At 42.1% G+C, this 24,891-nt stretch overlaps 1 protein-coding gene across 3 annotated transcripts in view; it reads left to right on the top strand.

Moving 5' to 3' along the window:
• Positions 1-24,891, top strand: part of LRRC28 (leucine rich repeat containing 28) — a 52,422-nt gene that overhangs the window by 12,643 nt on the left and 14,888 nt on the right. For 2 of the 3 annotated variants that reach the window (XM_081337667.1, XM_081337666.1), the window contains exon 6: positions 21,618-21,824. In XM_081337667.1, coding sequence (XP_081193793.1) covers positions 21,618-21,824 — 207 coding nt within the window. Of the gene's footprint in view, positions 1-4,623; positions 4,863-21,617; positions 21,825-24,891 lie in introns of those variants that run through there. The other variant, XM_081337668.1, reaches the window with a different exon arrangement.

Consider the following 24,891-nt stretch of genomic DNA (forward strand, 5'->3'; position numbering starts at 1 on the left):
ATGTCCCCTAACTTTTCCTTTTCCCCAAATGTTTGTGTATTCATCCTCTCCTGCTTGTAGTAATTCATCTCTGTTGGGAAATTGGCCCATAAAAATGCTTCCCTGAGTCTATTGTAGAGCCCTTTCTGGTATTGCTTTGCCAGCACTTCCTTAGCAGGTTTCATAGTTGCAAATTTTCACTTATAATCCCTTTTAAGGAGATTCTGTTATTCTCAAAATTGTGTGAAAATAACTAGATATTCCATCCATTCCAATCTAGCAAGGGGCCTGTGGAGGACTCTTACAGGATGCAGCTTATCACTGCAGTTTTGTCACCATTGCCTTCAGCAAGAATGTGATTTCATGAAAAAAAAAGTTTATTTTTAGAACTTAAATTGCATCTGTTTTAAATACTTCACATGATGCATTTTTTTTTGGTCCAGTGTATAATTTTAGGAGGCTGTTGCGGTAGCGCTGCGAATTGTTCTTAAAACTGAGAATCTCCAGATGAGTTTGAATTTGATTTCCATAGAACCGCTTGCTTTTTTTTTTTTTTTGGTGAGAAATTTGTTGAAATTGGATAGAGGTTTCAACAATGAAAGAAGAGCTTGATAGATTTTGCCATAACTCAAACAAAATGCCACCCAACTGGAGCAGGCTTAGAGAGAAATTAGAACACACATGCACACACACAACTAGGTAAGAAGCCCTAAAAGACTGTACTCTGGAGAGGCAGTCAGGAAGAGAAAATAATTGTTTCAAAAATTTCTGATGGAAGAAACAGTTACAAGTATAATGTAACTATTTATTTAAATGTGTTTTAGTTGCCCACTGCAGCGGATTCTGGGCAGGATATAAACGTTTCAAAATAGTAAAAAGTCAGCGGAGATAGCTGGACTAAAACATAACAATAATAAGAAACCTAACATGGACCTCACAAATGTATTAATCCCCAAGTTCTGAGAACAGAATCAGATCTTAAAGGCTTTCCAGAACCTCAGGGCGTGAACTATATCAGGGGTCCACAACTTTTAAGACTTGTGGACTTCAACTCCCAGAATTCTGGGAGTTGAAGTCCACAAGTCTTAAAGTTGCCAAGTTTGAGGAGCCCTGATCTATATCTTGGGAAAAGGGCCATGACAAGACATGCCCCTTGGGTACTACAAGATGACAACATTTAACAAAAGGGTCCTGAAGTTCAGCCAGGCAGGCAGAAACAATTGGAGATATCCAAGCCATATAACACAAAGGGCTTTATAGGTGGCAGTCAGCCTCTTGAATTGTACTCAAAAGCTAACTGGTAGTTATTGCAGCTCAAATCACAGTGGTAACCCAGGGGCATGATATTATAAAGCATCTGTTATTGCTACCACCGTTGCCTTTTGAACCAGTTGTAGGTTTCAAGACCAGCCCCACGAAGGGCGCATTGCAGTAATCTCTCATGAGGAACCCCGGAGCATGAATAAATGTCTGAAGGACCGACCAATGGGTTGAGGAACAGTTACAGCTGTCAAACTAGGTGAACATGTGCAAAAGTCTTCCTGGCCATAACTGCCGCATGCTATTCAAGTAGTAGCTGCAAATGCAAAAGGACCCCCAGATTGCACAGTGTGAGAATACTTAGTGGCAATAGCAGTTGGACTTATTTACAGCCCTCTCTAAGCGGTTTACAGAGTCAGCCTATTGCCCCCAACAATATGGGTCCTCATTTTATCGGCCTCAGAAGGATGGAAGGCTGAGTCAGCTTTGAGCCCATCAGGATTGAACTCCTGGCAGTGGGCAGAGTCAGCCTGCAATATTGCATCCTAACCACTGTGCCACCACAGCTCCCACTTCACGTATTTCATTCTGCTGCTAATAGAACTGGAAAATCTGGTAGGCTGATTTCAGTGTACAAATCAAGATGGCCAAATCTTACTACGTTACAAATGAGCTGTTCACAGAATCAAACTGTAGTTAACTGTTTTCTCAGTCTTACTTTTCATTTATACCCTAAAACATAACAATGAGCAACAGTTGAGAATTATTCTAAGTAAAAATGTAAATTTAGTAAGCATTCATGACAATGTTTATAAATATGAAGAACCACATTTAATGCATCTGTAAGTGTAATGTAAGACACATTGATCTGCAACAGACATGAAATAAAATTACCCCCCATTTAATTTTCCAGTCTCCAATAACGTCATCATTTTTACATTAGTTTACAGTATAGAAATTCTGGGAACCTGCTTCTCTACCAAATAAAATCAAATGTTGGTTCACTGGAATACAGAAGCATTTATTACCCTGCTGTTGAAGATTACCCAGAATCCTCAGCTGGTCCAAAAGGCAGCATCTTAAGTCCCTACCGATCAGTCAGAGTACTACCATAGCACACCATTGCTGCAGGAGCTGTACTGTATCTGCCTTTCACAAATAGTATCTGTGCTGACCATGTGTCCATAGAAGATGTAGTGGGATAGGACCTCCAAAACATTTTGTGATAGCTCCTCTCCAATAGAACAAGATCCCTTCAATATTTTAAAAGAGCCTTGGTGGAGCAGTGGGCTAATGCCTCCTTAAGTAACACCAGCTGCCTGCAATTAGTGCAGGTTCGCATCCCACCAGGCTCAAGGTTGACTCAGCCTTCCATCCTTCCGAGGTAGGTAAAATGAGGACCCAGATTGTAGGGGGCAATAAGCTGACTTTGTAATAATGCCGCTTGGGGTGTGTCTGAAAGCCCTAATAAGCAGGCATATACATAGAATGAAGGCTACTGCTAAGCTTGTAAGCCGCCCTGAGTCTTCAGAGAAGGGCGGGATATAAATGGAATAAAAATAAAAATAAAATAAAATAAATAAATATGAGCAGGGCCCCCACTTTAAGGATCTTTGGATTGACTGAAGTTACTAGACCCTAGGTCTAAGTCAGTGTAATTATTAATGTTGTTGTTGTTAGCTGCAAAGTCGTGTCCAACCCATTGCAACCCCATGGACAACGTTCCTCCAGGCCTTCCTGTCCTCTGCCATCTTCTGGAGTCCATTTAAGCTTATGCCTACTGCTTCAGTGACTCCATCCAGCCACCTCATTCTCTGTCGTCCCCTTCTTCTCTTGCCCTCAATCTTTCCCAGCATTAGGCTCTTCTCCAGTGAGTCTTTCCTTCTCACTAGGTGGCCAAAGTATTTGAGTTTCAGCTTCAGGATCTGGCCTTCTAAAGAGCAGTCAGGGTTGATCTCCTGTAGGACTGACCGGTTTGATCGCCTTGCAGTCCAAGGGACTCGCAGGAGTCTTCTCCAGCATCATAGTTCAAAGGCCTCAATTCTTTGGCGCTCGGCCTTTCTTATGGTCCAACTTTCACAGGCATATATTGCAAATGGGAAGACCATTATTAATATAGTTGTATTATTTATTGTTGTGTGTATTATCAGGTGTGATGTGGTTAAAGATAAACCTAGGTTTGAGACCTGAGCACCATGCAACGGGGTGAGTTGCCGTTACTTGCTCCAGCTCCTGCCCATCGAACAGTTCGAAAGCAAGCAAATGCAAGTAGATTAATAGGTACCACTTTGGTGGGAAGGCAACAGTGTTCTGTGCACCTTTGTCATATAGCCACGCTGGCCACACGACCACAGAAAATGTCTTCAGATAATGCCGGCTCCCCCAGCCAAGAAATGGAGATGACCACTGCAGCCTAGAGTCGGACGTAACTGGACAGAGAAACATTTACCTTTATATTATTATATGAAGCGGTAGATAAATTGTGTAACTAAATAAAGAGAGATAATTAAAGAGCTCTCATAAGAGAAGCTGTTTTATTAGAAGAGCATTTGTATATTAATTTTAAACTCCCAGCACATTTTGGCACGCCTGCAACACGAATGTTCTCTCGGATGAATGTAATGACAGCCAGTATAGAATTGCTGGTATTAATTATCATTCTGTCAAAGCTCAGATTCTAATCAGTGCAATTTTAAAATGTGTAAAAGTGGCAGCTGATTATGTTATAGCCTTCTGTTGATGTTTTGAGCTCCATTATTACAGAAGTTGGGGCCCCCATCAAGAGTTTCATTTTTCTGCAAGAAATTTTTTCCTTTAAGAAAAATGCCAGAAACTACTTTTGGCATGTTGATTTTATGAACACATACTTAATAGATAAATTTTTAAACCTCTGACAAGATTTGGAGGGTCTGGATTGATTTATTTTTTTGTATTAGACATTTGTGACTTACAAAATTGTAGCATCGTGTAATATTTAATTAAAACAAGCTAAGTTTACTCAGCGAGCATTTGGCATTAATTATAGGTTTAGTAATTGAAAAGCTTCATGTTTTGCCAACCTTCATGGTAAATGAATTAAAGAGCTTTGGCAATGACTACCAAGGTAAATTTCTTCTCCAAATATCGTATGTATTACAGCCTAAAGAAAGGACTAATGGGATATTACAGATTTCATCTAAGCCAGGGGTGTCAAACTCAATTTCATTGAGGGCCGCAGCAGCATTGCGGTTGCCCTCAAGGGGCCGGGTGGGTATGGCCAAGGTGGGCGTGGCCTACTGGGTGGGCATGGCCAGCTCTACATCGTTGGCATCAAGGGTGCCTATGGGGGCCTGGGCAGGAGTGGGACAGATCTGAGGGTCTCTGGCAGAAGGAGGGTCTCTGGGTCAGGGCCAAGGCAGGGGGGGCCGTTCCCTCACTGTTTCCAGGATGGCTTCGCAGGCCACATGAAACCACTTCGCGGGCCAGATCCGGCCCCCGGGCCTTGTGTTTGACATGTCTGATCTAAGCAAATACTTCCAGCCTTGTTAGCCAAAAATACATAGTCTGTGTGTATGATCCTGCAAAGAACAGTGTTGATGTTAATAATTGATTTTCCATGTTACCTTCTGGATCTGCTGAATATGGTAGGTGTTGTTTTCCATATTCCAAGTGCAATTTTGTCAGACAAAAATCAACCAAAGACAATCTGTTCTCACATATCCTGGGGCCTAGATTGGCATCCTAGGTGCTTAAATATGTTGTATAGAATCATTTTTACTATCTCAGGCTTAAAACATCAGATTTCTGCTAATATCTTAGGCTTCCTTCTTTTTACTGTGAAAGCGGTCTATAACAGTGTATAAATGTATTGATAATTTATTTAAACAAATTGCTATATGTTTACATGAAATGCCTTATGGAGGTTAGTGAGGAAAATTAATAAAGTTTTCCAGACTAACTTGGCTTGGTCTCATTTTAGTATCTTAATGATCATTCAGTGCTGGACATTAAGATATTTTCCACATTAAACATTAAAGTGCCTTTTTTCTGATCATTCTGGAACTCTTGAGTTTAGCAACGATCCACAAATAAAAGTTCAAATCCTTATAGGGCAGATTTTTTTTTACAATAATGCATATTCAAAAGTGATAATGGTTTACAGATCTATCCCAGCAAGTAACTTTATCAGTTCTCCATTTTATTTATGTGGGGGGGGGGAATTCATGTGCATTTGCAGCTTAGGGAACACCTGCTGCCGGCGTCAACTTCCCTCCGCCCTGTGCGTTCCCACAGAGAGGGACTCCTCAGGGTGCCACCGGTCAGAGAATGTAGATTGGTGGCCCCCAGGGGGAGATCTTTCTCTGTGGGCGCCCCGGAGCTATGGAACCAGTTACCGGTTGAGCTCCGGACGGCGCCCGATCTTCGCTCCTTTCGCCACGATCTGAAAATATACTTGTTCGAGCAAGCCGGCCTGGCCTGAGGGGGGATTGGTGGGGTTTTTTATTATCATTTTATTGGGGTTTTTATTAATGTATTAACTGTTTTTATGGGCATGTATTTAATTATCTTTTAATTTTTGTAACTCTTGTTTTATTCTTGCCCTGTACACCGCCCTGAGTCCTTCGGGAGAAGGGCGGTATAGAAATATTAATAAATTAAATTAAATTAAAATTAAAATAAATATTGACGAGGATCCAAAGATTGGCTTCCCATGCAGAAACGGATAGTAAGCAGCCTCATTGGGAATCTTTTCTGGAGTTGTCACAAATTATGTAAATACAGAATTGTTTCGGTCTCTTTGCTAGGCAGCGTGAAAAAAAAAGCCGTTAAATTAATATTGAAATCGTGATAGGATTTTTTTGGTTTGAGGACTTTACAACTAAGGTTAAAGGAGTCCGTGCAGGTGTTATTCCACTAGTTGTTGCTCTCTGTTTCAAGGCCATTGAGTCAGCACTGTTCAAAGGCATTTCTGCTGTCATGTGGTCAGCATGACTATATGTGAAGGAGCACAGAATGGTGTTACTTTCCCACGAAAGTGGTACCTATTTATCTACTCGCATTTGCACGCTTTCGAACTGCTAGGTTGGCAGGAGCTGAGGCAAGGACAGGAGCTCACCCCATCAGGTGACACTCAGCTCTTGAACCCAGGCTGCCGGCTTTCCAGCCAACAAGCCCAGGCCTTAACTACTGAGTTACCGAGCCATTCTTTCTTTCTTTTTTTTTTTTACAAACCAAAGGACAATGAAAAAAGAAATGGCACCCAACAACCTTTTTTTTTTCCTTTTGGGGCTCAGCTACTAAGTTTTCCATTGCTTTTCAAACAGCACAGCGTACTTTTTTCTTTTTCACTCCTGTGGCAGCATTTGAGAGTGAAATGATAGGGTAACCACCAAGTCAAATGTTCAGTTGCAGTACTGTGATAATGAGTAGGCCTTGGGAGAGAAGCATTTAGCTACTAGCCTTTTAATCGTGCTGTTTTGTATCATGATCTTCCACTATAATTCCATCCAACAGCCAAAGATTGTTTCTTGCACGGAGTTTAACTTACAAGGCGGGCCCTTTCTGTTCCTTAATAGGGATTCTACTTCCCTAATTTAGTGACAAGCACACAAACACATGGGCAAGAGGACTCGTTTGGGATGCCAGGAGGGGCATTTGCCTGAAAGTGAGTGAACTTGCAGCAATATGAGGAAGACATTTGGTTACCTTTCCCCCTGTTCAGCATGAAAATAAAGCGGGTTGTTTTAAACCCAGAGCTGTAGCTTTTACCGAACCAGTTCCTCCTGGCTGCATATTGACTCTTTGCAAGCTTAACACAGTTAGAAAAGAGCTTGAATGAAAAAGACTGCTTTGGCACTGTTTGACTAGAGCAATAAAAACTTCTGCAAGGATGTTGCTGCTTCTCTTTGATTTATTTGTTTATTTTAAAAAGTGCTTTGATTAGAGTTAGTCAGTTGTCTTTCCTGCTTGGCTTTCGATGCTGCAAATAAATTCTGTGCATGCTACAGGCCACCTTAAAATATGCAGTTTATGCTGTGTAGACTAATTTGTTTCAGGAATGATTTGGCGGTAGGGGCCCACTGTGTTCACCTTGACTCACAGAGTTTTTATGGAGAAGGTTAGCTGGGTGCTGTTCTGCTCTGGTGTTTGTCAGTTTAGTTTAGTTTTAGTTTTATTTAATTTATATACCGCCCTTCTCCCTAGGGACTCAGGGCGGTTCACAGGGCATATATAAATTACGATACAAAAGTTAAAATAAGATTAAACCAATGCCCAAATAAAAACAATAATACAATAATAAAAACAACAATTTTAAAAGCCCATATTCCCCCTTCAGGCCAGACCAGCTAATTCGAATAAGTGGGTCTTCAGGCCGCGACGGAAGGTTCGGAGGTCTGATGTCATCCGGAGCTCCACCGGCAGTTGGTTCCATAAAGCCGGAGCGCCCACAGAGAAGGCTCTCCCCCTGGGGGCCACCAGTCGGCATTCCCTTACCGGAGGCACCCTGAGGAGGCCCTCTCTGTGGGAACGCACAGGGCGGAGGGGAGTTGACGCCGGCAGCAGGTGGTCCCTGAGGTAACCCGGACCCATGCCATGTAAGGACTTAAAGATCATAACCAAGACCTTCTATACAGTAATAGCCTTCTATACAGTAATAGAATAGCACAATAATACAGTTGGAAGGGACCTAGGAGGTTCAAACCCTTGCTGGGAGCAGGAGACCCCTATACCGTTTCAGACAAATGGCTGTCCATCTCTTGAAAGCCTTCAGTGATGGAGCACCCACAACTTCTGAAGGCAACACAGTCCTTTCAACAGTTCCAAGAAGGCTCCACACCCACTTGCACTACTCAGGTGACCCTGAAAACCCAGATAAGCCTCCAGGTAGCATTAACGACTCACTAAAAGAATGCAAGTGAACAGCTCTTGCAAGGGCATAAATAATTTCCATTCCTGATCATCCAGCCAGAGATGAAGAAGCTTCTTGGATGAGAAGCGAAAGGTCTTCAAACAAAAACAAGAAAGTCCAGTTGCCTCATGGAAAAGCATCTTTGGGATAACTATGACCTGGATGACAGAATCTCCATAGACCTTCTGAAGGCAAGCTGCTCCACCTGGTCAATTGTTCTCACCGTCAGGAAATTTCTCCTTAGTTCTAGGTTGCTTCTCTCCTTGGTTAGTTTCCATCTGTTGCTTCTTGTCTTGTATAGTATAGTACTATAATAGCAGCTGGTTCAAAAATACTACTTGGATGCCTTACTGGGAAACTCTTCTTCTGGAAATGATAATTCTAAATTTACAACAAAAGGATCCATTGGTTTTTCCGAGAGCATCAAGGTAGCTTCATACAAGGTAGCTTTATATCAAGGTAGCTTTATACAAGGCTGTTTCTTGCAAAATAATGTGTGGGTGAAATGGTTCCGAAGATCTATTTTGAACACAGTCCCCGATTTACGACCTCAATTGAGCCCAAGATTTCTGTTGCTAAGTGAGATGGTTGTTAAATGAGTTTTGCCCCATTTTACGACCTTTCTGGCCCCCAGTTGTTAAGTGAATCACTGCAGATGTTAAGTTAGCCACACGGCTGTTAAGTGAATCTGGCTTCCCCATTGACTTTGCTTGTCAGAAGGTCGCAAAAGGGGATTACGTGACCCCGGGATATGGCAACCACCATAAATCTGAGTCAGTTGTCCAGCATCTGATCATTTTGATCATGTGACCATGGGGATGCTGCAATGGTCGTAAGTGTGAAAAATGGTCATAAGTCTCTTTTTTTCAGTGCCGTTGTAACTTCGAACGTTCACTAAACAAACTGTTGTAAATTTAGGACTATTTGTATAGTGTTGCATTCTATCTTCTTCTGTATTTTAAAACTTTATTTGAATTAGCGTGTGTCGCGTTGAAAATTAAGGATGAAGTAGTTTAATTAAATAATCTAATTTAGTAGTAATTAAGCAAATCGCTAAATTTACTGTTTTTGCAGCTGCTAGTCTGTTCTAGAATGTTGATATTTGATGTAGGATAGTGAATCCAAAAAGTTAGCAACGAAAGGGGCGTCATAAAAGTTACAGTTCGCCTGGAAGAATATTAAGTTGTCATGGTTTCTTTGATCATTTTCTTGAATCCTGAGTGACAGAGTTCAGAGAAAGAGCTCCATATGACAGTTTTAAAATAATGCCCTGGTGCTGTCTTTCAACAGGTATGTTGATGACAGTTAATTATACCTGAACATGAAGCCTTGATGGCTTGGTTGTTCATAGAGATGTCTTTTTTTGCAATTGTGGCTTTGTAGTAAATCAGATTAAGGAAGGTTTTCCTCTTCACTTGTCATCTAGGGACAGCTCTAGCAATAAGCTGCAATAAAGTTTTTTTTCCCCCAACTGGTGATAAAATGAAAAACTAGAGTTAGAAAATTGAGTTGCAGTTTTTTTTTAATTCACTCTTATCTCAGTACTTTTTTACATGTCCCGTAAATGAGCAAAGTCTGTGTTATATCACTTTGCACATAAACAAAAGACCTAGGAGCCTTGTTGGCAAGAAATGATTAAAATGCTTTAAACTTTCAGAAGTACAGTATGCAACATTTTTGACAAGGGCATTTAAACAAACGCATTTACATTCAGCATGGCTTGTCATGCTTTGCTTTAGTTATAACCTCTTTGTGTACTGAGGTGAAATTTGCATTGGAAAGTAGAATACTTTATTTGGCCCAATGTGATTAGACACGCAAGGAATGTATCTCCGGTGCAGAAACTCTCATGTACATGCAGAGCAACAGAATCATCATCATCTCAATAAGAGAGGGGAGTAAAGAAGATAATAAGAAGTATAAGCGATAATACTACAGCCATACTACATGGGTAAATATTCATTGATATCAGACAGCACCTTGAGAATTAGGTATTGAGCAAATTGATGGTATCTAGTTATTTTGACGTGCAATGCCCTGTAGCACCATCCTTATAAAAATGGAGAGATGTCACTACAGGGCATTTCATGCCAAAAAAGAAAAGTGAAGGAATTATAAAAAAGAAAGTGAAGGAACTTTGTAAATTAAATATCACATTCCTTGTTTGTTTACTCTTTTCTATCCTTCAGACTAAGTGACCTGTGAAGGAAATGCAGAAACAAAGAACAAAGGGTGGGGTTTTTTGTGTGTATGGGAGGGGACTTCTGCATCAAATGGTATAAATCCAGAAGTCCCCAATCTTGCCAGTTTGGCAGCCCGGCCCGGCATGGCGTGTGAGTGGCAGGCGTATACATGCGTGCATAGCTTTATTTGCGCCCTCCACTTTATGCAGATGGAGCCTTGAGCACAAGTGCAGGGCGCTTACGCTTGCGTGAAGCTCCACTCGTGCGAATGGAGGGCGCTTAACGTGAGTGGAGCTTCATGGGTGTGCGCTTGCCCATTTCTTCCATGGCTTGGTTTTGAACAGGTGGAGCCCAATAGGGGATTGGGGACCCCTGATATAAACTTATACATCATCTTTAAATTTCTCTCAATGCAGGAACCTTTCCCACAGCCTTCGGTGTCATTTATAGATCTTTGGGAGAATAAGGCATCGATTAATGTTTCCTCAAAAGCTTCTGCAAATATTAACTCTCATTATCATCTATATATCTGTACAGAATTAATCTATAGCAGTATAGAATTAATCCTTCTATGGCTTCTTTCACAATCAGAATAGCAAATTATTTCCTTCAGTTAAAAAAAAGACATAAGCCGAGAGTTCATTTCTTTGCCAATTTTCTTATTTTATTTCTCCTGTGATTCTTAAGGAATGTAGATCTAGGCAGCCATCATCCAACATGTTGTGATTAGTCAGGTACTGAAAATACTCCGTTTGGGTTGTTATTCAAATGCAGTAATAACTAAATATGAATTAGGAGCATGCATATGTATACAGTTGATCTACGATGTCAGTCTGGGAGATATTCAGATATTCATAAGAAAAAAAACTTCAATACAATAACAGTGTAGAGATACATCCTGTACCAAATGGATGAAGTCAGAGAGAGAATAATAGAAAGGGAACTGGGAACTTTCTCATATCAAGAGGATCTTAATCTACTTTTACGAAAATATTTGAATTCCGGAAAAATTGCATTGATTGGTCGCATGCTCCAACACCCCTTGGGAATGCTAATCGAGAGAAGCTGTAAAGTTTTTTAATCTCTTGCTGACGTGTAAAGCTATGTGCGCGTTTTCAATTTTCCTTTCAAGCATTAACTTTATCAATGGGCTGTTGGCTTTTATGGCTAGATTAGCTGTAAAATGTAATTTACCAGCAAGCATAATTGTTTACAAACTTAATTACTGTCGTGTTCAAACATAGATGTTATTGCTTTGGATACTTTTTGATGCAGTGAATAAGGAACACGAGACAACAGCAGGGTTTGTTGAAGTTTGGATAAAAAATCGGGCGTTAACCAGACACAGATATGAGAGATGCTTTGCATAGACTCTGAAATCTGAATCAAGATAAGCCTGGACTGGAATACCTTGTTGTAGGAGCTAGGTTCAGCCACAAGAAAGTGATATACAGTAAAACAATAAAAAGTTAAGATATGAAAGCAAATATGAATGTTTACAAATTTGAATTGCAATGGTTAAGAGAGGACAGCGGATGTTAACAACAATGGAGCCAGCCCAGTTTCAACCCATCCATACCAGGACATAAGCCTCCAGTCCAGAAGCCAAGTACCCTCTCTGGTCCAGTCTGATGGTGGTGATGTCCATTGGGTATCAGCAGCCCACTGCTGATATCACAGCTAAACTTCTCAATAACCCACAAACCTTCATACAGATATTCAACAGCATGAGGGAGACCTTATAGCAGAGGTCCCCAACCTTTTGGGCACCAGGGACTGGTTCTGTAGAGAAAGGTTTTTCCGCGGACCGGAGAGTGTGTGATTTTGTGTGCTGCCTGCATCCCGCGGATGGGGCTTTGCTTGTTTGTGCGGACCGGTTGCTGGCATGCCGCAGCTTGGTACTGGTCCACGGACTGGGGGTTGGGGACCCTTGCCTTATAGCAGGGCTTTTCAACCAGTGGTACGGGTACCACCTGTGGTATATTGGCACCTAGGCAGGCGGTACGCGACCATCCTAGAAAAGTGGTAGCGGGGGAGGGGAATGAGCTGAACCGGTGGCAGCACTGCACAAGCCTGAGCGAGAGACGGCTGGAGCTGCAGGGCTGTCAGGGCTCAGCGGAAGCGCCAAGATCAGCACTTCTTTGGGGCTGTCAGGGCTCAGTGGAAGCGGCAGGATCAGCGCCATGGTCCAGCTGGAGCTCGGCACTGATCCTGGCACTTCTGCTGAGCCCAGACGAAGCACCAATCAGCTGGAATGTTGCAGCATCTCCAGGGTCTTGTGATTTATATTCAGATGCTTGGCAGCTGATTCATATTTATGGCGGTCACAGTGTTCCAGGGTCATGTGAAGTGACCAAAACCTGCTGCAACCACCCAGCAGACAGGGGCAATAAAAACCAACCCCCCACCACCCCACCCCCACTGCCAATCCTCAACAGAAATGCTCGCAACAATGAAAACTTCGGACAGGAGGAAGAGTGCCGCCGGGTGGGCAGGCAGGTGTCTGGCTCGGCTGTGGCTTGGGGGGCACTTTTTTCAGTGCCATTATAACTTCGAACAGTCACTAAGCGAACTGTTGTAAGTCGAGGACTACCTGTACTTCATCACTTTTTTCCTTTTTGGTGGGGGGGACATCACGTTTTTGACACCTTGCTAGGCGACTGGTGGTACTCGGAGGTTGCCATATCCTAAAAGTGGTACAATGGGTGAAAAGGTTGAAAAGCCCTGCCTTATACTCCGTATTGAAACAGCCTCGGGCATCCCCCCTCTATCCTTGGGAATACCAACTGCAACTGCCCACTTAAGAGAAGGGAAAGACTGCAAGACCGTGTTTCTCGCTGGCAATTCAGGAAAATATCATAGTCTGCTCTATTAAAAGTTGCTGAGCAGTTAGGGTTACGCTGTCTCTATTCAGACCTGAAAGTGGTTATCTATCTAGAAATCAAAACTGTTTCTGGACTGATTCAGTCTGTCCTGAATCCAGACGAGCTGGAAATGGACTGTTAGCTTTCTGAAATGGGCCAGATCAAGAAAGAGCTTGATGAGATGGTGCACCACTTCCTCCCTAACAAAGCATGCCATCAGTTCTGAGTCCACCTGTACGTGCCTTTCCTGGCTGCATGGGTTAGCCTGATGAGGCACAGATCCGTCTTACAAGTGGAAAAGGTCAAATCATAGGGAAGTCCTACCCAACGGAATTCTGGGATGTCTTGCAAGACATTTGTTCCAGTCATCCTAGACTTTATCCAAATGCAGGCAATGTTGTCTGCCAAAGAACCCATCTGTGTGTTACAGTAGCCTGCAAAAGGATCTTTGCTCCAATCATCTCCTAAAAAGGGGACAGGTATTTATGAACAGATCTGCCAGATGTTCCCCGAGGCAGTGAAGAAATCAAAATGTCTCCCGTCTTACCTTAATGCACTCTCAAATGTAGGTATGTGGTTAGTTGGGCTCACTCTTGAGTTTTCTTCCACCATTGCTCTAGGCATCTTTTCATTTCTTTTTATTTCCCATACTTCGTCAGCAAGCCAAGTAGATTACTGGGATCAGTGAGGAAAGAGAGGTTGTCCAAGGGTAATCTGGTCCAATAAATTCATCGTTCCACAGATTGGCAATACATAAGGCAGAACTGCCTTACAAGATTGCTTGGAAAAATCCTCAGATGTCCTTTTAGGTGCCTGGGGTGGAATCCTTTTACCCAGGCCATTAAGTAATGTTATCAATTTGCCTATTATTCCAAAAAAACATGTAAACTGACTTTCCTTTCTATACAGCCTTGATTCAGCGGTACATTTCAGAAACTTGATGGAGCAAACCCCCCCCCACACGATAAAAGGGGATTTAAAAAATGTAGTTTTCAAACTCACTTTGTTATGCTACATTGCAGAGAAGCTTTTCTTTCTTCCTTCCTCACCATTGTTGTCAACCCTAGTGGGAAAACAATTTTGCCTTTCGGCTCCATTTCATCCTACAGCAAATGATGTAGGATACAAGCAAACCTAACATTTATTTATTTTTCTTAATGCAGTGGGGTTTGACAATTCCTGGCAATACGTTTAAGAGTTAGCAGACCTGACTTGCAAAAATGTAGCATGCATTAAACCTTAACAGTATAAAACACTGCCCATAGGAAGCCACTTAGAGTTAGCCCTGTGGCAAGATGGGCAGCAAATAAATTTAACAATAATAAATAAATTATGGCATTGTCTGGCTTGTAAACCTACCATAATTTCCCAGTTAGTTAAACGGATTGGTTCTTGTGAATTACGACCAGTTGTATTAATAATCATAGGGAATCTGGATGACTGAAGATGGTGATGATTCTTTTAAAATGAGGTAAGACTAGTAAAAACTGTTTAGAATAGCAGTGTAAATCACCAGTAGTACCTGTTAATAATAATAATACACACTCTGACAACTTAATTATCAGAACCGCAAAGACATTGTCATGTTTTGTTATCGTAATCCCTTCCTCCTGATTAATCATAGTTTCCTAAGGCAATAGTGAAAGTTAGTATTTATAACAAAAAGAACGCTCACTTTGAAGCATGTTATACATAAGCTCCAATGCTAATCCCTGGTAACTCTTTTCTTTGATCTCAACCTCGGGAAAGCCTATTTTGTTATTAAAAATGTTGGCTCCTAGTGATCCTGTATTCTCATTCAATAAAAGGCATTCTTTTTTTGGGGGGGGAAATATTATTAGTTTTTATAGGGTTAGAGGGCAGTAATGGGGTGGGAATTTGGGATAGGGTACAGGAGAGGTTGGGGGTGAGGTTTGGGGTTTCCCCCAATAACATTCAATATTTTCAATATTTGACAAACAGTACATTGTCTGGGTAAATATATATAAATAAAAGTAGTAAAGCTAATAATAACAATGATAGGCATTCTGAGACAAATGATGGAAGTATCTTAGAAGCAGAATGAAAACATTTGGCCTTTTTTATTGCTGGAAGCTTCCTAAGGATGTGCACCACATTTTTTTTTACTTGCTATTTTTCATCAGCCTAACCCTCTTAAGGTCTAACTTCAGTGTTCTAGCCACAAGACAGATTGTTCCATGTTTCTCCTGCTCAGAGCAGCTGCAAATATCATGTTCCCAAATCTCACATCTTCCAGAACAGGAGTTCATAAACTATTTGGCCGAATGACCCCTTGTAGTCTCAACACCATTAGTTTCACACACACAAACACACAGTTATCTTGGGGGTAATTACACCTAGTTTTAAAACCACCGCTCAAAAAGTACTAGAACTCAGCATCTAGAATTCCCCCATCAGCTCTGTATTTTGAGAAGGGAGCCCAGAATTCATCCATAGATGTCACACGTGCCCCTTAAGGTCAACCTAGTTGACAACGAATTTATATATGTTCTCGATGTAACAGTGTATTGACACTAATATCGCAGGAAGTCTTGAGATTTTAAACAGCCCTCTTCATCTAGCATCCTCCAGGTATGTGCTAGGGATTCTGGGAACTGAAGTCTTAACGTATCTAGAGAGGACTGCATTGGAAAAGAATGATTTATATCATTCACCAAGGAACAATATAAATAGCACAATTTATCTTTACAGGGCATCATTCATTGCCACGCTCACAGTGAAAAATAATTACAGGGTTAGTGTCATAACGTCCTCACTACGAGGTTTTGGGTTCCCTACTTAAAGACAATTTGGAGATGTCACTTGTTACAGAACACAGACTTATGTTGTCATTTGGTCTAGTTTTGCAATTAGTCTCCTCCTCCTCCTCCTCCATCTAAATCAAACTTTAAACTTCCAGAATGAAGTCACCTTCTTGGCTTTGTCATTAGCCAAAAATAAGTCATTATCAGTACATGTTTCTGGAAGTAGCCGACATACCAGCAGGTGGGCCGGGCTCTGTGTCTCTCCACATTCACACAGTGTGTTGTTATCCGCTAAGAGCCTCCACTTGAGCATATCGGTTTTACATTTTGGCCCTCCCACTCTCAACCTATTCAGGGTCCTCCAAGGGAGGTCAGATCCTTCAGCCTTATCCTCCTTTAAAGTTATTCTTCACTTGATGGTCTCCTTCCTCCATCTTTTAATTCAATGTTGTTCTTGTGTAACCCTCAAGAATGCTCGTTCTTGCCATCCAAATGTAAGTCACGTGACCATGGGGACGCTGCAACGGTCATCAGTGTGAAAAATGGTTCATAAGTCCCTTTTTCCAGTGCAACTTTTTTTCCCCCAACTTTGGACGGTCACTAAAGGAACTCTTCTACGTCAAGGACTACCTGTAGAGCAGAGGTCCCCAACCTTTTGGGCACCAGGGACCGGTTCCATGGAGAAAGGTTTTTCCATGGACCGGAGACGACGTGGTTTTGTGTGCTGCCTCCATCCCACAGATAAGAGCCTTGCTTGTTTGCGTGGACTGGTTGTTGGCATGTTGCTGCCCGGTCCCAGTCCATGGACCGGGGGTTGGGGACCCCTGCTGTAGAGGATTCTACCTATGCTACCAGTTCTGGCCAATCCTGCTCCATGGAGGTGTAGAATTAGAAGTAGCCTAATTCCAACTTGTCCCGGATGAAAGGTAGGTTTAAGAGCAGTACAGCCCTGCTCGCTCTCACGTAATCCGAGGACAGATTGCACTGTTTGTCTTTGATATATACCGTATTTTCCGGTGTATAAGACGACCTCCTACATTTCCTGTTAAATTATAGGGTTTGGGCTATACTCGCCGTATAAGACTACCCCTCTTCCAACGCACACCAAATAAAAATTAAAAAACATCAGATTTGATTTTAATATGGTAATTTTAATTCAAGTGCTTATGACATGCAGGTACTTAGTAGGAAAACTGTCACTTACAGTATAAACATAAGGCTGTTTGTCATCAAACATGTAAACATAAAACAGTGCAAGTGGATTAAACTTTACCTAATTCACTCTAAAGCTTTCCCTGCGCAGACCAAATGGAAGATCCGCTCCAGGTTTTCCAGCCAGCCCTGTCCCTAAAGTTTCAGCACCCGGGCGTATAAGACGACCCCTGACTTTTGAGTAGATTTTCATGGGTTAAAAAGTCGTCTTAGCCAGAAAATACGGTACATGTCCTGCGTTCGGCATTCCAAGGAGAAAAAGTAGTTGAGATATTTGAATGAGCACTCTTCTGGCTAGACAACAAAGATGAGAAATACCTCGTTCTATCCCTAAGAGTTGTGGAGGGGTGGGGGGGGAAGAGATATATCTTGGCCAGCACTGCTTCTGGATCTTTGCCAGTTTGCCAACTGGCAGCCTTGAAGAATTTAAACTGGGTGGTTCCTGTCGCTAAAAATAGTCTTGCAACAGAGGTCTTGTGTCTGAAAATAGCTGAGCTTTTTACTTGCTGGTCTGTGGTTTGGGTAATATGTAGGCCGCGCTCTCGTGGTCTTGTGCTGCTGGACCGGCTTTGGGATGTCTCAGAAGGCTGATCTATGTCCGTAATAAAGATCTGATCCGATTTGACTCAGAAGACGGAATAGCTCACCTACCTTTTTCTTAAAACTTTTTACCAGCTAATAGAAACGATGCTTGTTTTCCCATTTTCTCCTCTAAAACTTTTTTTTTTTTTGGAGTGGGTGTGTGGCGGGGTGAGAGATTGCAGTCTTTTTTTTTTTCTTCTCCAAAGCAGAACTTAACTTGTCCCTTTGGGATCTAGCCTCCTTCCTCTTTTTTTTTTCTATCCCAAAGGTGCTTTTTCCAAAAGGCAACCGGACTTTCTTTGTTGTTATTGTTGTTGTTGTTTTTCCTTTGAAAATGTTTCGCTTCTCATCCAAGAAGCTTCTTCAGTTCAGTTCAGTTCAGTACTGAAGGAGCTTCTTGGATGAGAAGCTAAAAGTTTTCAAGGGGAAAAAAAAGAACCAAGAAAGTCCAGTTTTTCCTTTTGGAAAAAGCCCCTTTGGGACAACCGTGACCTGAGTGATTGAGAATCTTCATAGACATATTTTTTTTATCTTTTTCTTGTTTTGGTAGAAAGACAAAAGTAGTTATTTTAATTTTTAATTTTTTAATTTTTAATTTTAATTCCATTTATATCCCGCCCTTCTCCGAAGACTCAGGGCGGCTTACAAGCTTAGCAGTAGCCTTCATTCTATGTATATGCCTGCTTATTAGGGCTTTTCACACACACACCCCAAGCGGCATTATTACAAAGTCAGCTTAATTGCCCCCAACAATCTGGGTCCTCATTTTACCTACCTCCTCTCAGCTCATTCCATGGGTTTTCCCGGGTTTATTTATTTTTCCCTAAACTCATATCTTCTAATCTAGTCCATTTGCCAAACGTGGGCAGCTCATTGAACAAAAACTTTCCTTCTAGCATCCCATCATTCTGAATGTCTTGTTTTGCAAAGAGTTTACGAAAAAAAAAGTTAGCTGTTGCCTGACTTTTCTTGGCTGCTCCTGGATTTAATAGAAACCAGAATAGTCTTGACTCCCACGCAGTGTATGTTTTTAACTTCCTCAACAAGCATATTTCCCATTCTGTATTATTTTGTTTCAGTTGGGGGGAAATGCATACAGGGAATCCTTGATTTACAACCATTCATTTAGTGGCTGGTTTTAGTCACCCTAGCACCCAAAGAAAAAGGGACTTATGACTGTTCTTCACACTTAATGACCGTCGCAGCGTCCCCGGGTCCCGTGATTAAAATTCAGATGCTCGGCAAAGTTACGACAGCCCTGACTTAAGACCGTTTTTCTCCTTGTGACCGCTGCAGCATCCCCATCGTCAGCTGGTCAAAATTCGGATGCTTGGCAACTGACTCGTACTTCTGACGGTGACAGTGTCCTGGGGTCACGTGATCCCCTTTTGCAAGCTTCTGACAAGCCAAGTCAGTGGGGAAGCCAGATTCACTTAACTGCCGTGTTACTAACTTAACAACTGCAGTGATTTTACTTTTCAGCTGTGACAGGAAAGGTCATAAAAATGGGGCAGGTTTCACTTAACAACTATCTCACTTAGCAACAGAAATTCTGGGCTCCTTTTGTCACGAGTCGTGGACTACCTGTATTCATTTCAAATCTATTTCTGTCCGTGCCCCATAACCTGCTCCTGAGTTAGAATTAAACTTTTAAGTTAATTCTAAAAAAGAATAGAAAAAGTAGAGACAAGGAGGCTGCCTTAGCTAGGATTGATGAGTTGTGGCACTCTCCCCTCCACCCCGCTCGTTTAAATTTGTTTAAAAACTTTCCACATAACACCAGCTGCCTGCAATTAGTGCAGGTTCGAGTCCCACCAGGCTCAAGGTTGACTCAGCCTTCCATCCTTCCGAGGTAGGTAAAATGAGGACCCAGATTGTTGGGGGCAATAAGCTGACTTTGTAAAATGCCGCTCGGGGGGGAGGGGCGAAAGCCCTAATAAGCAGGCATATACATAGAGTGAAGGCTATTGCTAAGCACATTGATTTGTGCTTTAAATTGTAAGCCGCCCTGAGTCTTCGGAGAAGGGCGGGATATAAATGGGATTTAAAATAAAAAAATAAAAAATAAACCTTTTTTTCCCTTTCTCCTGCTTTTTTCTATTATGTAAATCTTTCCAGTGCTTCCCACCTGGTCTCTTTCAATTATCCTGGACTGCACACCAGCCTCCTAATATCCTGTAAATTTCCCTTTCCTCTCCCTTCCCCAGTCCTCCTCCAGCGTCCGCAGAATAGCCCCAGATCTGTTCCTATCTTCTAATTATCATAACACAAAGGATGCTATTTTTATTGTTTCCTTGTCGTGAAATATTATGCATCTGGTTGAAAAATGGTCCCTCTTTTTTTTTTCCTGGGGATTTCATTTTAGCACTTTTTGGGGTCCTGAAGTTTCACTTTCACCATACCCCAGCCAAAGCAAACCATCCTATTTCAAATAAGATGTGGTGGCTGCAATTTTTATGGCAAACCTTGCAGAAAACTATTTTTTTTCCCATATTGTTTTTCCACTGTTTCCCATTTAGGGATATGTGGCTTTTCCCTATGCCTGTCTTTTTCCTCATTGTGGCTAATGGGGCTTCAAATGAAGAGAACTGCTTGCTTATTTGAATAGGGGCAGCGATCATAAAATCAATTGGCATGGCCGTGAGTACAGCATCTTGTAGTTGTTGCTGCAAAGAAAGTGGGAAAAGAATCTTTGTTAGATCTGCTACACCACATTTGCACTTCAGAAGAATCCCAGTAGCTTCATAGAGGGTAAAGGTAAAGGTTCCCCCGCACATGCGTGCTAGTAGTTTCCAACTCTAGGGGCCAGTGCTCATCTCCGTTTCAAAGCCAAAGAGCCAGTGCTTGTCCGAGGACGTCTCCTTGGTCATGTAGCCGGCATGACTAGACGCCAAAGGCGCACGGAACGCTGTTACCTTCCCACCGTAGTGGTCCCTATTTTTCTACTTGCATTTTTTCGTGCTTTCGAACTGCTAGGTTGGCAGAAGCTGGGACGAGTAACAGGCGCTCACTCTGCTATGCGGCACTCGGGATTCGACCCGCCAAACTGCCGACCTTCTGATCGACAAGCTCAGCATCCTAAAACCACTGAGCCACCGCATCCCTTTTTCATAGAGACTATCCATGAATAAAAAGTCTTACCAGCTTGTGTGAACCTTGTAGGAGGAGAGCCATATTAGACTATTATATCCAAAAATCAGGAGGAGTCTGGTAAGTACCACATTTTATTAAAATGCACGCAAACATTTAGGCTTTTTAATAAAATTTGGTAGCTTGAAAAGGTGCCACGAGATTCCTGATTTATTCAGGTCATGTCAAAAAAAAAATCAGAACTTCCACAGTAATAATAATAACATAGGTCAATCACGGCTTGTGTCTTAGCCACAGCAAATGCTTCTGTGGTGCTAGATGACACATTCAATGGATGCTGCAACACCTGTTATATATATGTATGTATGTATGTATGTATGTATGTATGTATGTATGTATATGTGTGTGTATATGTATATATATATATATATATATGCTCTTTTTAAAAGTTGGAATTGGATTTTGAATTGAATTTGGATTCCAGTATTTGAGGGGCTATCATAAGGAAGGCAAGTCAGCCTATTCTCCAAAGCACCTAAAGGCAAGACAAGAAGCAGTGGGTGTAGACTAATCAAGGAGAGACCCAATCTAGAACCAAGGAGAAATTCCCTGACAGTGAGAACAATTAACCAGTGGAACAGCTTGCCTCCAGAAGTCGTGGGTGCTCCATCACTGGAGGTTTTAAGAAGAGATTGGACAGAAAACCTCCAACTTTGCTATTCTGGATTTTCCTTTAAGGTGTTTCCCATGAAGTGTGAAATGTAACATCTTTTTTTGTTTATTGTGTTTGCAGAGCTTGGAGACCTTAAAGAGCTGCAGACACTGGATGTCTCAACCAATCATTTGATAACCTTGCCTGAAAAACTGCACAGGTGCCTCTCTCTACAGTACCTCACTGCTGACCAGAATCATCTCTGGTATGTCCCTCGCCATCTTTGCCAGCTTCCCAGTCTCAATGAGTTGTCCATGGCAGGAAATCAGCTTGCTTTCTTGCCTCTTGGTGAGTGCTGTTTTGGCTATTTGAAAATTAAACTCTTAAAATATATGGGCAGGGGTCTAGCTACGAAAGGGGCCAATGAGATGAATTTTATATTAGAAATCAAAAAGGATCTGATATCTAACTAGTCAAAGTCTTCCCATTTTACGTATTCTGGGTTCAGGCATTAGGCTAACCAAAGTTTGCTATAATAATAATGACAACAACAATGTTGAAAGGGACCTTGGGGATCTTCTAGTCCAACCCACTAGTCAAGTAGGAGACCTTATACCGTTTCAGACAAATGGTTGTCCAGTCTCTTCTTAAAAACTTCCAGTGTTGGAGCACCCACAGCTTCTGGAGGCAGGTTGTTCCACTGGTTAATTGTTCTCACTGTCAGGAACTTTCTCCTTAGTTCTAGGTTGCTTCTCTCTTTGGTTAGTTTCCATCCATTGCTTCTTGTCCTGCCTTTGGGTGCTTTGGAGAATAGCTTGACTCCCTCTTCTTTGTGGCAGCCCCTGAGATATTGGAAGACTGCTATCATGTCCCCCATCATCCTTCTCTTCAGTAAACTAGACATAGCCAATTCCAGCAACCGTTCCTTATATGTATTAGCCTCCAGTTCCCTAATCATCTTTTTTGCTGTTCTCTGTACTCTTTCTAGAGTCTCAACATCTTTTTTACATCGTGGTGACCAAAACTAGATGCAGTATTCCAAGTGTGGCCTTACCAAGGCGTTGTAAAGTGGTATTAACACTTCACATGATCTTGATTCCATCCCTCTGTTAATGCAGCCTAGCACTGTGTTGGCTTTTTTGGCAGCTGCAGCACACTGATGAAACCAACAATCAGATGGGCTAATGTAGAGAGTTGCAATCCACGCTCGATAAATCAGGATGGCTGGATTCCCAGATCAGGTTAAGCCAAACGGGGGAAAAAAAAACCTGCTGATTTTTAATGAACTGTTAGCTTAACCCAGGTTCGGAGTTTGTCAACTTCACTGAGAATTCCACTTTTTAGATGTGGTTTTCAACCTTCCAGTGGGCCTCCTACAACCTTCCACCAATGATGGGCAACGTCAGTTTTTAGCTTCTCATCTTGTGCAAATAAACCCAACCAATATTGCTGATAAATTGGAGCTTAGGGGCAGAGCAGGTTGCAAGAATCCAACTGGTACTTTATTCAAGACAGCATGGTTTTTAACAAACCTGGGTTTAGCATGTTGCATGAATCCAGTCTAAATTTGATTCTTAACAATTAATCAGTGGAACAGCTTGCCTCCAGAAGTTGTGGGTGCTTCATCACTGGAAGGTTGGACTAGAACAGGGGTCCCCAACCTCCGGTCAGAAACCAGTCTGCGCAAACAAGCAAAGCCCCATCCGCAGGATGCAGGCAGTACATGAAACCATGCCCCTTCCGGTCCGTGGACAATCTCTCTTCGTGGAACCGGTTCCTAGTTCTCTGGACTAGAAGACCTCCATTTTCCTTCTAATTCTGTTATTCTGTTAAATAAAGTTGAGTTTGAGTGTTTGTCCTTTCACCTCTTAACACACACACACACACACACACACACACACACACACACACACACTCCAGACAGCTCAAGAAATTCTGTGGAAATTCAGTGAATGACAGAATTTGGCAGCATCATTTCCATCAGTCCAAAAGGTAACTTTGGGATGGGAATCCGAGTGTGTTGGTTTTTTTTGTTTTTTCCCCTGCAGTAAGCCTCTCACAGCCCCGAGAATCTGGCCAGTTTGCTGCCAAATTTTAGCAGCGTGTTCTTGGAAAGCGATGCGACGGCAAATGTGCGAAGGGCCACCTGCAGCTTTTGAGTCGCCCACCCTACTTTAGGATATTGCTCTGCCAGCCCATATGTTTGAGGATGAGTGTATTAATTCTGCTCCTTTTTAAAAAAAAAACACACACACACATATAAAATTAATAATATCGCTTACTTTGTTATCTCAAAATTACATAGCTTTTCTGCTTTCGCATTAGGGTTAAAAAAATATCAGGGCAGATATATAAGACCTTTTTGTTCCATGTTCAGCCACGTGGAATGCAGATGCCTTGAGGACATTTTTTTTTAAAGTATAGATGAATCGGGGTTTGTTTAGGACTCGTGCAATTTGTTCAAGTGAAAAGTCTTTGATCTCCCATGCTAGGGAGGAGGAGGAGGAGAATGAGAAAGTTGCAGACCAACTACTTTAAAAAAAAAGCTATATGCAAACTTCTGTTTGTGACTTCAGATGCTACCTTCCTTTTCTACGGAGTCTGAAAAGGAACATGTTTAGGAAAAAGATATTTTTTTTAGTGCTTTTCGCATGATCCTAGAATCGTAGTGCTGGAAGGCACCTCAGAGGTCGTCTAGTCCAGCGGTCAGCAACCTGAAACAGTGAAAGAGCCACTCGGAACCGGTTCCCTCACAAAAGGAAAAACTGGGAGCCGCAAAAAATGTGCGTGCATGCGCAGAACAGGGTTTGACTGAAGAGTGGAGCCAAGGCGAGATATGCACCTACCCTGCATATTTGAATTGATTGGTTGAACTTTTTTAGTCCCACTTTTTTTTTTTTTTTGGACTGCACATGGCAGAGGACTGGGAGCCGCAGGAGACGGCTGAAAGAGCCGCATGCGGCTCCGGAGCCACGGGTTGCAGACCTGTGATCTAGTCCAACCCCCTGTTCAAGGCAGTATACCACCCCAGATAAATGGTTGTCCAGTTTCTTCTTGAAAACCTGTAGTCATGGGGCAGCCCCAAACTCCAGCAGGCCAAGCTATGGCATTGATTAACTATTCCCACTGTCCCATTTCTCTTTATTTTTAGGTAGGGTCTCTCTCATATAAGCTTCCACCCATGACTTCTTGTCCTGCCCTCCGGCGCTTTGGAGAATAAGTCAATCCCCTCTTCTCTGTGACAGATCCTCAAGTATTGGAAGACCGTTATCGTGTCCCCCCCCTAATTCTTCTATTTGATAGGCTACACTTATCTAAGTCCCTCAGCTATTCGTCGTGCAATTTAGCTTCCAGATCCCTTATCTTTGCTGCAGAAGTTTTAAACTTTAATAAGAGCCACAAGAGCGCGACTAAG

This window comes from Vipera berus (genome assembly GCF_964194415.1).
Source record: "Vipera berus genome assembly, chromosome: 12".
In the NCBI taxonomy this organism is placed as follows: domain Eukaryota; kingdom Metazoa; phylum Chordata; class Lepidosauria; order Squamata; family Viperidae; genus Vipera; species Vipera berus.